This window comes from Notamacropus eugenii, chromosome 4 (genome assembly GCF_028372415.1).
Source record: "Notamacropus eugenii isolate mMacEug1 chromosome 4, mMacEug1.pri_v2, whole genome shotgun sequence".
NCBI lineage: Eukaryota > Metazoa > Chordata > Mammalia > Diprotodontia > Macropodidae > Notamacropus > Notamacropus eugenii.
Window position 1 is genome coordinate 269192793 of NC_092875.1, and position 17568 is coordinate 269210360.

General features: G+C 37.9%; 1 protein-coding gene across 4 annotated transcripts in view; it reads right to left on the minus strand.

Annotated features, from left to right (window-relative positions):
* Positions 1-17568, minus strand: part of PXDNL (peroxidasin like) — a 522877-nt gene that overhangs the window by 336098 nt on the left and 169211 nt on the right. For all 4 annotated transcript variants that reach the window (XM_072604570.1, XM_072604572.1, XM_072604573.1 and 1 more), the window contains exon 2: positions 398-469. In XM_072604570.1, coding sequence (XP_072460671.1) covers positions 398-469 — 72 coding nt within the window. The remainder of the gene's footprint in view (positions 1-397; positions 470-17568) is intronic.

Below are 17568 nucleotides of genomic sequence, written 5' to 3' on the forward strand. Positions count from 1 at the left end.
ACTCTATTTATTCCAGATCCAGATACAAAAGGCTGGAGAAAATGGGTAAGAGGCAAAGGGTAGAATTTTGCTGACTAATCCTAGTACAAATATCTCAGCCCATCTGTCCCATTAGTCTGTATTTACTTTGCTTCTCAATATTCACAAAATTAATTTCCCATGGAAAGCTGAAACCTAGAACTAAAAAAGATCCTTTTTAATCTCAAAAGAGGTTTTCCTTTCTCAACAAATATATTTTCTTCTTGTTTATAGAATCAAGTATCCCTTATAGGAAATGATAATAAATTCTATATAGTATATGAATATGTAATCAGACAAACTGATATCAGTGTACCCACATATGTCTAATAAACACTGTCCACACATAAAATTCTACTAATAAGCCATCAGTACTTACAGGGTATTCAAATTCTTGAGTTTCTTAAAGGAGCCAGATGGAATCTCTCGTATTCTGTTAAATCGCAAATCCCTGGAGAAAAAGGGAGAAGGGAGAAAGAGGGAAAAAGAGGATTACATATTAAATCTAATTTCATTACTTTCAAATGTTATAAGGTTTTCAGTCTTTTTAAAACTAAAACTGTTATTCTCAGTCTTCTTTTAACCAATTCACAAGCCTCACCCAAAGCTTCCATGTTTGTTCGGTAAAATCTTCAGGCAGAAGCCCCATTTTTCCCTAGTACACAAGGCTAAGCCTTTGCTAGTGCTATCATACAAACATATCTTAGTTCTTGTTATGCTTCCAGTCTTTGGGGGGGGGTGTGAAAATCATATGCCTAACCCCATATTCCTAACACTATACCTACAGCAACACCTAGACGTTGTGTCATTATGCAAATACAAATTAATGTGGCAAGCACCTGCTGTTTCCTTAATAACTACAACACAATAATAATTGGTGCTACTTATCACAAGGTTTTTCATCAGTTAACATAGTCTGCACAGGCCAGATAGCCACAGCTAAAGTGAATGATTAAGTTAATTATTGACATAATATATTTTGTTTACAGTAATTCTCTTAAAAGCATGCTTGATCAATGATCTTCTAAGCAGGAACTAATTCAAGGCAAGTAATATGATGAAAACTTTATTAATTACACTAGATTCACTACAAAAGTAGCATGACCCCATCAAGAGTAGATCATATCATATTAATTTCATTTCCTTTTTTAATAGTGTTACAAGACAAGTGGGTTAGAGACATGCTACAGACAGCTATAAATAAAATCAGGGCAATTGGACTTTGTTCTAGGGTGCAAAATTTAGAAGATTCTGACAGCACATGCAGCTCTTCAGCACCACAGAAACAAAAGAACTTAGCAGCTGGTTTATAAGTTTAATTAGCTACAATAGCAAGCTACCAAATGGTAGGCTAGAGTGTGCTCCTCCTCTACCCCACCTTTCTTCCTTCACCTCAAATCTCAAATTTGTCTTTCATGGGCACAGTTGTCACCAAAGCTACTGCCACAGACATAAGTAGATTTGAGAAATTTTTGACTGTTTCTAATGCTAACCTTGAGAACAAAATGTAGGGAGATATGAGCTAAATCACAGAACATCTAAGTAGGTTTGGGATTGATTGAATGACTGGACCCACTGGGGTAGTCATTAAAGTCATTAGCAATTCAATATTAAATTGGAGGAAATTCTTTAGAGGAGTATCCCAGAATCTGTGCTTGACCCTGTACTGTTTAATATATTAATCAGCGACTTGGATGAAAGAATAAATGGAATATTTATCAAATTTGAAGAGGAAATAATGCTAGGAGAGAGAGCTGAAAACTTGGATAATGAGTCAAGATCCCAAAAGATCTCAGAAGTCTAGAATATGGTGCCAAATATCAAAATATGTAACATAATATTAAGGATAAATATAAATTCTTACCTTTAGGTTCAAAAAGCCATGCACGGAAATGCAATATGGGGGAGATATGTCTAGAAGAATATTCTTGTAAATGATCCTTAGGAGTTTTAATGGACATCAAGCTCAATATGAAGCAAGAGGATAATATGCCAGACCCCCAAAAGATGAATGCAATCTCAAGCTACATTAATAGAGGCATAGTGTCCAAAATAAGGGTCGTAGTGTTAACTTCTTGAGGTCAGGGACTATTTTTGCTTTTTCTTTGTATCTCTAGCACTTAGCACAGCCAGTGTGGGCACATAGTGAATAAATGCTTATTTTCTCTGAAAAGTCCCACTTATTTAAAGTGGAGAGTCCCACTTTGCTATCTCACTGACCCCAATTCAGAACACATTTGGAGGATGATATTCAGTTTGAAGGATCACATTTCAGAAATTCCTTCAAAAGCTCAATAACATCAGAAGGCAGCTATGCAGGATATTGCCATATGAGGATCAGCTGAAGGAGATTTAAGCTTGCTACAAGGAAAAATGTCCCAGTCACTGAAGCTGTCCAAAAGTATGAAAAAGTGATAATGCATATAAAGCACTTTGAAAACTTTAAGATCTACATAAATGTCAGTTATTAATATTAAAATTCCTTGAGAGGTATTTGGTTCCCCCTCACTGATGATACACAAGCAGAAACTGTGTGGCAATTTGTTAAGGACGGTATAAAGGATATTCTTGTTAAGGCAGAGGTTGGTCTCTGAGGTCCCTTCCCATTGTGAAATTCTGTGATTCTATAAAAATAAATCCCCTCGTGTCCTATTCCATCAATTATGCCTATTCTCTCTTTCAATATCAATCTCTTGTGCTCCAAGAGTTTCTTCCCTTATTCCTCAGAGCCTATTTAATTATCTCTAACTTTCCTCACCTGGTGGAGAGAGTCTCTTACTCCCTCAAGTGACTATACTATCTGATTTCTCTACTTCAGCACACAGATTACACATACTGCTTTCATTTCCTTATCTCCCACTCCTCTCCAGTCTGATTTCTTCAAGGTCAATGACATCCCAATTGTCAAATCCAATGACTTTTTCTAATTGTCATATTCCTTGCATCATTGTAGCCCTCACACACTCTTGACATTACACTCTTCTGGTGCTCCCCATATGCTAGCAATTCTGCCTATATTACTTTCAATGGCCCTACTTTTTCCTCTTATTCCCTAAATGCAAGTATAACTCAGTGTACTATCCTCATCCTTCCTTCCTCTCTATACAAATCACCCACTTGACAATCTTATATACCACCACCCTACAATTTAAATGGTTATTTCTCTCTGGACAATTCTCCCAAATACACTTTAGATTATGATCCCTACTCTAAATTTTAATCTTGAATTTCCAATTACCTGTTGACCTCCACCTAAATATCTTACCAGAACCTTGCACTCCCCAAATCCACAGCATATTACATTATATTAGTTATCAGTACTCCCACCCCACCGTCCTCCCTCCTATTTCTGATTTCCCAGATTCTATAAATTGTACCATATTTCTCCTAGTGGCCCTGGTTAAAAACTTCAAGGTCATCTCTCCAAACTTACCAATCTGTTAGCTGCCAAATCTGATAGCCTTTTCTCAATTCTCATCGCTTTTTACATTTATACCTTTAACTTCTTCATATTATGAACATTTACAATTATTCCCCCTTTCATGAGACAGCTCTTGTAACAAAGTGCAGCAGTTAAATAAAACTAATAATAAATACAGTAACTTCAAAGTTCATGCAACACTTCAAATCTGTAGCATTAACAACTCTTTGGGGTTTCTGTGATACAGCTCTCTTTAAGTTACCCTCCTCCTTAGCTAACTACCCTTCCTTTGTCTCCTCTGTGAGATTATCCATAGGATGGAGAAGTATACCCCTCGAAGCCACTGTCTTATGTCCACTACCATTTTGTTTCCATCGTCTTTTACTTTGTGCCCTCATCTGTTTCATTTTTAGACTCATAAATTTCATTATCTTCATGCAAATGACTTCCAGATTTCTATATCCAGCTTTTGTCTTCTCCTGAGCGCCATTCACAAATCACCAATTGCTTATTGGGCATTCTGAACTGAATACGCTTTAGGGGATTTAAATTCAACATATCCAAACAAGAATTCCATTAACTTTTCCCCAAAATCCATCCCTTACAAAGTTTCCTGTTTCTATTGAAGGTACTGCTATTTTTTCCAGACACTCAACTATGAAATATTAGAATAACCTTCCTTACCCTACATATCAAGATCAGTTACTAAATCTTGATGATTCTACCTCTACATCTGTCATATGCATCCTCTTCTCTCACACTGTTATCACCCTAGTCCAAGCTCTCACTGTTTCTCATCAAGACTCTTACAACAGCCTATCAGGGTTGGGAAACTGTGACCTTCTAGGTCGTCAAGTAAGGACCTTTGACTGAATCCAGACTTCACAGAACAAATCACCTTAATAAAAAGTTTTATAAAGGCCACATTCAAGGACCTTGAAGGCCACATGTGACCTCAAGGTGGCAGGTTTCCCATCTCTACCCTTAAATATTCCTAAAGCACAAATCTGCCCTTCTCACTACTACTTATTCAAATTCTGGTAGTACCCTATGACCTCTAAGGTCAAATACAAAGTCCTCTGTTTGGTCAAGCTTTTCACAACCTGGATTCAACTTACCTTTCCAAATTTATCACACATAACAATATTTTACACGCTCTACAAGTCCAACAAATTGATCACCTTGTTATTCCTAACAACTACACTTTCTCACATCTGCATGTTTGTTTTGGCTTTCTTCAATGCCTAGAATACCCTCCAGTCTCAATTTTGCCTCCCAGAATCCCTACCCTCCTTCAAACTTCCGTCCCTGTGCTATCGTTCACATGAAGCATTTCCTGAACCCGGCTGCTAGTGTCCTCTCCAAAATTACCTTGTGTTTACTTCTTAATGCATACACTGTCTCTTTCAATAGACTCTAGGTCTGCTTAGGGTAAGGATTTTTTTCATTTTTGTGTCTTTGTATCTGCTCAGTCCTTGGAAGGTAAGAGTGCATTTCCCTTGTGCTTGTTGACTGATTGATTTTTGATATCCCCTTTCTCCATTACTCTTCAGCCCCAATTAGTGACCACAAAATCTCATGATTCTACCTCCATGGTGGCTCTCATTGACCTCTTTTTCATTTCTACCAGAAGTGTTTGGGTTCATACATATGCTGAAGTTACATACATCTTTCTAAATCACCAGTGTTACCATGTTAAAAAACAAACAAACAAAAAAAACTTCACTGATTCTCTACTGTCTACACAGACTTAAGTAAAAATACTTTATTCAACTAGGTAGTGCAATGGATAGAGCACTGGGCCTGGAATTAAGAAGACCTGAGTTCATATCCAGCTTCAGATACTTACTTAGCAATGTGACCTTGGCCATATCATTTAGCCTCTGTCTGTCTCTGTTTTCTGAACTGTTAAGTGAGGATAATAAAAGCACCTACATGCCAAGGTTGCTTTTAGGGGCAAATGAGCTATTTGTGAAGCGCTTAGCATAGCACCTGACACATAGCAGGCACTTAATAAATGGCTTATCCCTGACTTCATTTAGTCTAACATTTAAGATCCATCACACTTTATATCTAACTGACCTTCCAAGTCTTATTAGACATTATCTGCTACACACACACACACACACACACACACACACACACACACACACACACACACACACACACACACTACAACTCTCACTTTTCCTCCTCTGCCCCTTTGCTCATGTTTCCACCTGGAACACCACACCCAATTCACTTCTCCAATCTTTACTTGTTGAAATCTTACCCAGTGCTTTTAGGCTTGACCTCCAGCCAGATTTGCCCTTTTGGTCCTCCCAACACCCGTAACAACAGTATATTTACATTTCGCTTGTGCTACTGAGTACATTCGACTTTATATTTTAGTTTTTTGAATTTATCATACCCCTTTCTCTTTTTGAAGATGTGAACATATAATTGTGTGGTGGCTGTTTAAAAATCAGGCTGTGTTATTGTACTCTCTGCAGTTCCTACCACAATACCCTATATAAAGAGCAAACACTCAATAAATGATTGTTGGGTTGATCTGGATAGGAAAATTCAATTCAGCATACATTTGTTTAACACCTACTGTGTACTAAGTACTACGCTAGATGTTGAGAATATGAAAAACAAAAATCAGTCCCTGCTCCCAAAGAGTTTACATTCAAATGAAAAATTCATAGATATGTTAACCTTGTTATTATTCATGTATTTCCCAACTCGCAATTACAGCTTTAAAAAAGAAAAATAGTACTAGGAGAAATGCAGAAGATATTCAGTGAAAGAAGGAAATTTTGTCACACTCTAAAAACTCAGTCCAGTTTCCTTTAAACTCAGTGCATCTCATTATCTTTTCCCTAGAGCCCAGTTTTCCAGAAGAGCCACCATTTCATAGTAGCTAATTTTCAATTAAAATGGGTAAATGATTTGCTGTGACTGTGCCTCATGGTTAAGCAGAAGCCCTGCGGTCTGCCTAAATGCCATGTGTCATCATTTGGTTTACTAAATGGATGCTAAAATGAAAATATCCAAATTACATGGGTGCCCCCCTCCAACCTCTTTTAAATGACAAGTTTCTCATGGCTAGTTATGAAAAAAAAATTACTTTTTTATTTGTTCATTGAACAAGCATTTATTAAGGAGCTACTATGTGCAGGACACTATTCAGCAGGAGGGTGGGGAACAAGAGATGGCACAGAAATCAAAAAGATCACTTAGATACTAGAACTTGTGTCAAAAAACTTACAAGTGTTTGTAGTTCAGCAACCCATCAAGATTTCCATAATTGGCTTCTTCAACCATGGACTATCAACTCAACACATCACTAAATCTGCAGCATGAAATACCTATTTAACCACCAGGAGGAGTTGCTAACCATTGCACTGATCAAATTAGCGGAAAGGGGTTTTGAGAAATGCTATATTCACCCTGGTGATTGTGCATTTTGACCTACTCTAGAGGAAATTTCTGAGGTGGACAACTTCTGAGGTCTCTGTGGTACTGGGAGAATAGATGACCTTCTGACCCTCTCTGGGTTTGTCTCACTTGTCTGAGGGATTTGGTGAGTGCACATTTACCCAATCAGTATTAGTTCTTGGCCACTCACCTACTGGAAAACTCCACCCCCTTTCTAAATATGCCCAACTTGGCTGAACCCTATTTTATAATGTGATCATAAAAATAATGTGATGTGATCATAAAATGTGATCATAAAATAATAAATCAGCCAAAGAGAGAAATATCTGCTTAACTAAAGCATCTTTAGTCTTTGTATAAAATTGATGAAGAAAATAAAATAGTACATTATAGAACATCTGCTTTGCAGCTCTATACCCAACATTTTTCAGAACTTAACTGTCCCTGGTGCAATATATAGGCATACCCCAAACCCGAGTTGCAGGACAGAGTTCCCACCATGGTTGCTCAACCTAGAAGTAAGAAACGTATAAGAAATGCAACCCAGTTCCCAAATGCTATTCAGCTCAAAGCTTGAGGGTCAGTTGGAGGTAAGAGAAAGAACGAAGCATAGATGGAGGGAGTGATACTGAAGATCTAGAGCCAAATCTCAATGGCACGTCTTCTTGATTACCATAATTCAGTTGCCAGTAGCAACCTCCAATCCTTTTCATGACTATTTCTTGAATTTGTGTATCACTAGTTCAAGAGAGGGGCATAGGCAAGGGCAGGCCAGATGGGGAGTAAGCATCACTTTCTGTCAATTGTCATTTTGCCTTGTGTGTGTTTATTCTTCAACTTTCTCCCTCTCAACTTGTGCTCAAGTTCTCCTTGTATGAAAAGTGCATCTTATCCCTCTGTGTCTCTATGGCTTCTTTAAATTTTTGGCTTTGTGGATACCAATCACCAACCATCAATTAAGCACCAATTCAGTGCCAGGCCCGCTGCTTGACTCTGAAAATAGAAGCACAAAGAAGTGTACAAAGACCTATTCACAAAGAGCCTACACTCTAATGAGGAAGACAATGCATGTTGTTCGTATGTGTGTGTCTCTGTGTGAGTGTATATATGTTTGTGTGTGTAGCAGCAGTGGATAGATAGCTAGGCCTGGAGTCAGAAAGACCTGAGTTTAAATCTGGTCTCCAACACTCACTAGCTGTGTGACCCTGTACAAGTTGCTTAGCCCTGTTTGCCTCAGTTTCCTCATTTGTAAAATGAGCTGGAGAAGGACATGGCAAAGCACTCCAGTATTTTTGTCAAGAAAATCCCTAATGGGGTCATGAAGTCAGACATGACTAAAACAACAGAAATATATATATGTTTATATATATAAATATATATATTTAATATTATATATCATATATAATATTATATATTATAATTATATCATATATTATATATAATATTATATATTATTATTATATCATATATTATATATAATATTATATATTATATATTATTATTATATTATATGTATTATATATTTATATATAATGATATATTATATATATAAATATATAAACATATATACACATACATATTTCTACGTGTGTATACACATATATGCATACATACATATGTATGTGTATTTAAGTGTATAAAGGGTAAGTATAAAGAGAATATAACTAATAGCTAACATTTATATAGCATCTTCTATGTGCTAACGACTATACTTTACACTTTACAAATAATATCTCATTTGATAAAAATACAAATGATAAATAAAAAGTAATTAAACACAAGGAAGTTTGGAAGACAGGCATTAGAAGTTGGGGGGATAAAGAAAGGCTTCATTTAGAGAGAGACCTATACACCTGAAAACAGGCTTGAACTTAAGACCATGAAAAAGAGACTTATTACTAGACCGCTCCCCAGAGTCCTCTCTGATGCCTCACTGTGACGTGTAGACCTTGGGTTTTCTGAGGCTACGCCTGATGTATAAAGATCTCTTATAAAAGTCTGATGAGAATTTCTATGTGTGCTTCTAAGAATCAGCATAAGTTTAAAGGTAGCTCATCACCAGGTAGGACACAGGAAGATGCATTTTTTTCCCCTAAGCAATTCCCTGAGACCTACTACTTAGTTTAAAGAAAACTTTCAATCTGCAATAGTGAAGAAAATGTCCTCAATTATGAAATCAAAGATCCCTAGACTACTTATGTGCTACCATAATAACTCTAAAACTTGGGTGGTATATAGATTCTTCATCAGAGTTTTGTCTCCTTCATTTGCTAAGCACTAACCAGCTATCCTGTTGCATCCCAACACATGGGATTAATAAGTTAATGGAAAGGCAGTGGTGTGGTATAGAGGAGAGAGAGATGGTCTTAATAACAAGACAGCCTGGGTTCTGACACATATCAGCCTTATCTCTGACACATGTTGGCTTTGTGATCCTGGGCGAGTGACATAACCACTGTATGGTCAGAGACTATGCTCTAACACTACATGTTGAAGAGAAATTGTCAACTTGCATTGGAAGAAGGAATTTTCTCACCCAAGAGTTCCTTGTACCAATGAAATCACAGATCTAGCCCCTATCTCCATCTTAACCTAAGTAATAAGAAACTAACAGAGGAAAGGAGGCATATCTGGGATCCAAACAGGAGCAGTTAACAATCAAACAGCAGTGTTTCTTGCTTATGATGGAGGACTGATCTTTCTCTCTAGAACCTACTGTTCTCAAATGAACTAATTACCATATGCAGGTATAGGGCAGCGATTAGACTGTGAGCCACTCAAGGGCAAGGGCTGTCTTTTTTTATTATTATTCCCAGTTCTTGGCACCTGGTAAGCACTTACTAAGTGGACAGAGCTTATCAGAAGACCTATCTTGGGGACAGGGAGAGCTGAGGCATTCAAAGGTATAAAGAAGAGAAGAGATTGTTTCAAAGTTTACGAAGCTAAGCGACTAGTTCAAAGTCCAAAAATGAGCCTATCCGAATGGTTTGCAAGGTGAATGTAGACTACAAAATGTAAAGTGGTTAAGGGTCATCAAGACTGATGGTACCTTTGTGGTTGAACTAAACTTGGAAAGCCTTGGGTTTCTCTTATATAGCCCCACTCCCTCCTACTTAAAGGAGTTACATCAGAGTAAGATGGTTCATGAAAAATATTTCCAGAAGGACAAACTCCTTTATTTTTATATGATTGCAAAGTGATTGACACATAAATTGAGTTTCTGTTCTTACCCGGTATCCCTCCTAAAGAGCTACAAATATAAGTAGGGTTGCAAATTTCTTCAAAGGTCAGGGGAAAAAACTAAGAAAACCTATTCAAATAAACCTAAATCAGAATAATTTCACTCATTAATGTAGTCACCCTTGATTGTTGCCTGACCAGTGTTCTCACATATAATCTATTATCCATTAAATGAATATAAGAAGCAGAAAAATACACTCATCCCTTTATCACTGACATGGAATGAGGGAATTGTTCAATTGTGCACTTAAGGGGGAAAAGTGATTCCTACTGAACACACACATACCTCATCCTTCCAGGAAAATAAATTTGTATCTTGCTGTTTTCTAAGTAATTTTACCCCTAAAAGCAATTTCTCTTTCCAAGCTATTTCTAATCTATTCAAAGAACTCTAAATAGCTATTTAGGCTGGCTAGTGTAGTATTGATTTTTATGTCTTGGCTGTCAAACATGCCCTTGAAGGGATGGGGTGGAGTCTGGAGATAAATACAATGGTATGAAATGTAGCTGGGGCTATCTCTAAAGGACCACAGATGTGGTCCCTGCTGGAAAACCGAACCCCTACCACCTTGAGGATGGTATTAAGTATTATCACAGGACATCCTACACCCAACGATGGGACACAGAGACACATTCTTCCCCAGGCTATCACCATGCACTGGGAAAGACACGAAGATTCATGTCCACAACAGCAAAATTTTTCCACAGGAAATCCTTAAACTTCTTGGTCAATGCCACATTCACAAGCAGCCACAAAAGCCAGTTCTGCTGCTTCCTCCAGCATTAGCACTGACCAGGCTAAGAGCTGCCCTGAACCATAGTTCTTACTGTTTCTTTAAAAACAACATCAGCAACAGCCTGTCTAGAAGTTCTCTCTTTTTTCCCTTATCTTTATGAAATGTGATGTGATTTAACCTTCTTACACATACCTAGGGGAAATAAGCTTCCAAAGAAAAGTCATGGACAACCTTCCTCTGATCTTTGGAATATCTGACAGTTGCCAACATCTTTATAATCACCTCTTTCTGACAGTGATTGTCTCTAGTGGTAACTATCCCATGCCATTAAATCTATAATTCATGTCTTAATATTACCACTGGTCATATTTTGTTCTCTGGGAACTTACTTTAGCTGTTGCCACCTACTACATGATGGTCTTCTTCTGGACTATGAAACCTTCTTCATGACTAAGCTATATACCAATGACATCAAACTTAAATAAAAATGATACCCCAAAAACTACACATAAGGATCCTTGTGTACTACATATAGACCTAGAAAACAATATATATTTATATATTTCTTTCTCAATATGTTAACACATAAAAAGCAGATAGGAGTTACATTTTATCCTGGTTCAGGACACACTTGGCAGTATTAAAGGCCTCATGCAACCAGCTGGTTACATATTCATCATCTCTGCAATATACAGTATAATTTTTCAAAGACACAGAATGCATAAGGGCTTATGTCTATGAAATCCTCCCTGGGTCCTGATCACAGGCAAACATTTCCAGGAGCATAATCACAGGTAAAAATTTTCCATATCCAACAACTTCTTTCTCTATGAAAGGCTAGCTTCTTCCCCTAGACAGGTACCACTGGGCAAAGTGACAACATCCTATTAAGCAGAGTATAGCCCTTTTCTAAGTAACAGGCTTCTGATTAGCCTCTCCTTGAGCACTTTGTGGGCTCACTTGCCTTTCTGAGGGTCCTCTTTACTAGTCCTTATCCTGGATAATACTAGTATTGCTGGGCCAGATAAGTGGAGGTGAAATATTAGGACATAATCTGTGCTTCTATATGTTAGGGAACTGCAACCTTTGACCCCACAGCTTTAATCACTCAGAGTTCTCTGGCCATCTTAATGGCCCCAAATTTGGGGACATTAAGTGACATCTTCCTATTTGATAGGTAGGTATTTAATTGAACAGTCATCAACCAAGACTACCAAATTTTCTAAGTGTAGGATTCCTGATAGGTGGATCTTTAAGTGTTTACTTTGGCCCTTATGAAATATTTCCAGCAATTTCTCATCTCCCTGGTCCAAGAAGGATCTCGTGGCAAAATTTGTGGATAGAAGGTAACAATAAGCATACCTCCTACACCATAATCGCTGCATGATCTCATGTTTATGATGTCGATTCCACCAAAGAGCCAGAAACCTCCCTGGAACTGTTAATAACTCCCTAGAAGGGAAATCATTTTTCTTTATCACCTCATACTTGAATGATTGCTACTAATTTCCTCATCACAAATGCCACCAGAAGCTGATCTGTCACAAAACTAAAAGGCTGCATTTGAAATGCTAGTTCAAACTGACCAAGAAGAGACAGCGTCTGACAGAGGCATTTAGAGGCAGGTGGTGATGCTATCATGTCCTCAGGTGGCGATGGAGGAAGGCCGACACCAAGAGAATGGACAGGCTTTGCTGAAATATAGGCCTGTCAGGGGGAGCCTGCAAATTCTACACTTGTTTGCTTTACCTGTGAACCACCTGCTCTAGTTCACCAGAATGACACAGGAAAGAGAGTAGGTGTCCATCTTGTGCCAGTGGGAACATTGTGTTTAGTCTGTAAAACATACCTTGAGCGGCAAGGACAGAACAGGAAGAACACAAGAAAAGCAGCCAGAGCTGGCATGGAAAGGCATCTTCATTACAGATGATGCCTTACTGGAAAACCAATTGCTCTCCACCCAGGGAGAGTTTCAAGTGTAGTCACAGAACACCTGACATCCAGGGAAAGAACACACAGATACGTGTCTGGCTGCCTCCTTACTGATCAGTAGTTCACCAGGGAAGAGCAGAGGGATGGATCGGTATCAAGGCAATTTCTCTACAGGTAATTCAGACACTGTAGCTGTAATCTTCTTAAAACCATCCCAGGCTCACCTGAGTCCACCTCTGCCAATGACCCAAACTGCCTAAAGGTCCAAAAAGCAGCCAATACAGTTAATCTGCTGGAAAGTGACAATAACCTTCCTCTTCCTTAAAAATGTTGGCTAATGTTGCCCTTAACCACAAGTACAGACACAATGCCACACAGCTGTGGCCACTCTTCTGCTTTCCCCAGCCTTAGTGCTAACCAAGTCAGCTGTTATTTCTTAAAAACAGAGCAGGCTGCCTCTCTATTTAAACTTGATATACATCGTTTATTAGCATGAAAATGTGACATTCCATTTTTTCACTTTTACAACTAGTAAAAATGTATACACACACATATATATATGAATAAAATATGCAAAGCAATATATGTGAATGTGGATATAAATACTGATATCAATAGATATAAACACCTAATAACCACCTTAATAAGATCTGAGAATATGAAAAGGATTTAAGGAAATCATTTTTGCAAAGTTCTTTGCTCATGCTGTCCTAACAACCCCTTTCCTCCCCAAAAATGTGCTTCTCCATTACCTAATATAACTCCTCCCCCAACCTTCAAGGTCTACCTCAAGGTCTCTAATCATCTTCCCTTTCTTTGTAATCCTACAGGACCTATTGCATCTTCCACGGATTCACTATCTAGTCACATATTAGCATATTTTTTTTTATTAACTGTCTGGTTTATGTATTTGCCTTGCCTCTTCATCTAGAGTCTATGATCTTGGAGCCAAGGGACTATAACCCTGGGTATGGTTTTCTTAGTCCCTAGCATCTTAAAGCTGTGTACAAAAGTCAATCAATGTTTATTAAGCAAGTCTGCTTTACAAGTTCCAGATCAGATAAGATTTTTTTGAAGTGAGTTGAATCTCTGTAGCAGAATTTTAATTCCTTTCCTGAAGGAAGGAGGATTCAGATGCAGAGAAACCAAAAGCCATTTATCTAAGGCTATAAAAATGCTTTTATGTTTATATTTAAGTACAGAACATAGGTTTTAGAATTTATAGTAGTTAAAGAAAGTAATATAATCACACTGTAAAAGTTGTCCTGTCCAATTATTCTTTTTTTTTGGATATTCTATTTTAATCACTTAAGCCCTCACTCTGTATTCTGTGCACAGAATAGAAAGAATCAGCTCTAAAACTAATGCAAAGAATCACTGGAGAGCAGGCTGTAGGCATTTCCCACAAACTCTGCGGTTATTAATATCTATTAAATAATCAGTTCCTCAGTGTTCCAGGCCATCAATGAATTTAGCCAAAAAGTATTTTTAAGTATGTACATTTCACTAGTTACTGAGGATATAGACAAAGTGAAAAACAATCTGTGTCCTCAAGGAGTTACTTTTGTCTCAAGGGGATATAAGTATAAGCATGTAAGTACACTATATGATAATTTGAGGAGGGAAAAAGTAGTAATAAATAGGGAGCTCTGGAAAGGCTTCCTGTGGGAGGTGGCAAAGAAGCTACACCTTGAAGGTAGTTAAGCAGTACTAAGAATAAAGGGCATTCTTAGGAAGGCACAGAGTTAGGGGCTGCCAAGTTTAGGGAAGAAAAAGTAGGGTGACTACAAGTGTCTAAAGTATGTCAAATTTATAAAACTGAAGATGACAGAAGAATGATAGAACTTTAAAACAGAAAAGGACTTCAGAAACTATCTAAACCTAGCTCAATATCTTCACGTACAGGTGAAGAAACCGAGGCCCAGAGAAACAAAATGATTTATTTATTTACACAGCCAGTTAGTGAAATATCTCTGAACTCCCAAGGTGAAAACCAGACCAAAAACAGAAGAGCCAGTCTCCATCCTGCTTAGAGCTTGGGTCACAGGGATGCACACAGAAAACAACAAATCCAAGCACGAAGAAAGGTTCCCATTTCTTGGCACAAAACAAACTGGTGTTAGTTGTCAAGACCAGAAATTCCCCTCATCCCTATTTTCCTTGATTTCTGCACTCACACTTCCAGCAGATGTCACTGGAGAGTTAGCTTCTCCTCAAAGTGAAAGACAGCATCTCAAGAAAATAAGAAACAGTGGTTTAATTTGATATAATTGCCCTGAAGCCAGGGAACACCTGCCAGTCATGAGGACTTTCACACTAGTCACTTTCATATGCAACTAACATAACTTTTTAACAGTAACAAAGTCACTCATGGAGAATGATACTTCAAGCCTGATTTATTGGCCTCCTGGAGAGAAAAAATGAGGTTTGTTTGGGAGTTTTGTGTTTTGTTTTGTTTTGACAATAGCTTAAGCTTACTATTCAAGTACAAAAACTTTACTGGCTTTAATTCTTCTTCAATCTGCATAGTGTCCTGGCAAGAAGACAGGGTATGAAGTCAGAAGACCTTGGTTTAAATCCCAACCCTGCCATTTACCTCCTGTGTGAGCTTGGACAAGTCAGTAACTCATCTGAATCTCAATTTCCTGATTTGTAGAACTGAGGAAGTCAAAGTAGAATTGGGGAGGGGGCAGTGGGGGGGGCCTATGGCCTCGAGGCTACATGTGGCCTTCTAGGTCCTTGGGTGCAGCCTTTCGACTGAGTCCAAGTTTTACAGAACAAATCCTTTTATTAAGGGGATTTGTTCCGTGAAGTTTGGATGCAGTCAAAGGGTTGCTCTTGAGGACCTAGAGGGCCACATGTGGCCTAGAGGTGCAGGTGCCCCACCCCTGAAGTAGATGATCTTTCTTGTCCCTTCCAACTTTAAGCAGATGAAAGCTTTTTAAATTGTATCATATTTTTGTTTCCTTTGTAAACAGACTTGCTGAATATAGTCAAACTTATTTGGAGGCAAATTATTATTTAACAAGGCCAGGCATTGCATTTAACACTTTATAAATATTGTCTCAGTTGATCCTCATAGCTGTTCAGTCATTTTTCAGTCATGTCTGACTCTTGCCCATTTGGGGTTTTCTGGCAGAGATACTGGAGTGGTTTACCATTTCCTTCTCCAGCTCATTGTACATGAGGAAACTGAGGCAAACAGAGTTAAGTGACTTGCCCAGGGTCACACAACTAGGAAGTGTTTGAGGCCAAATTTGAACTCAAGAGGATTAGTCTTCCTGACTCCATTTCAAGCCCTTATCCACTGGACCACCTAGCTGCCCTAGATCCTCCCAACAACCTTGTAACATAGGTACTATTATTGTTCCCATTTTACAGCTGAGGAAACTAAGACAGAAGTTAAGTGATTCACCCATTTGCCACGCAACTAGCATATAAGGCCAAATTTAAACTTGGGTCTTCTTGACTCCAGGCCCAACACTATATACTATGGCACCACCTAGAGCCCTCGGTGACCTTTCACTTTCAGGTATCATCAGTTGAGACATCTTCCTATTTTTTTTTTTGCCTGTCCATAAATCAACAAGCATTTATCAAGTTCCAGTGTGTGCCAGGCATTGTACTAAATACTGGGGAAACAAAGAAAGGAAAAAGCTGTCTCAAAGAGCTTACAGTCTAAGGCACAGCTATTCTATTAACTCTTTCCTCTGGGGACCTAGAAAACCAGATGATCAAACTTTTACAGAATCAAAGAACCTCAGTGGTGAAACTGCACCTTAGTATAGTTATACAGCTCATGAGGGTCAGCACTCTTATTAAAGCTTGCCTCCATTTAAGCTCCATGATCTATATCAGGAAATTATGACATACTACAGCTTACATGTTCCTGGCTAAATGAATTTATTTATTCATCATATTTCATACTGTTGACCTTTAACTAATCTTCACAAAAGGAACAAGGAGTTTAAGAAGATTCTTCCAAAGGAAGCACAAGTATTAATATCTCCATTTTACAGATAAGGAAACTGAGGATCTGAATGCTTAAGCATCTTGTCCAATGACTTAAACCAACCTAGATCCCATGATTCCAAATCCACTCTCTTATCCATTACTGCTAGGCTTTATCTAGGTTAGATTACCTTCTTGGTTGCGATAGATGATAAAGTTGTTCCTTTTAAAATTTTCTTTATGAAAACATATAATGTTCCAATTCATCAAAGTTCTACGATTTCCTCAATAAGACTGCTCCCTCTACCAATGTAAGTGGCTTTTAAAACTGCTAGGACAAACACCAATAACAACATTTGCCTCAGGAGTCTGAACTTTATTTGGTAGGTTACAGGAAGTCATTATAAAAGCTTTTAAACAGAGAAGTAACATGATCAGACCTATACAGAAGAAAGATTAACTTGCTAGTAGTACAACAGCAACTAACATTCATATAGCACTTTAAGATGTACAGAGTACTTTGCATACCTTATTTCATTAGAAGATTGATGAATGGATTTAAAGACAATAGATAAAACAGGTATTTACTTAAATAGTTCAGACAATTAAAATAATAAGCATTTCTATTAGGATGGTATTAGTAAGAACAGAGTAGAGAGGGAAGATTCCAGAAATATGGAATGTAAGGTTATTGAAGCAATGGCTTGTTTTGTTAATTTTGCCTGGTCCTAGTAGAAGGTCTTGTCCATTTTTTTTGTATGCCCTCCACTGATGCAGAAAACTAACTCCTGTCAATGTCTTACAGTCAGAGAGGACATGCCAATGGTCACAAAGCTCATCTATGTC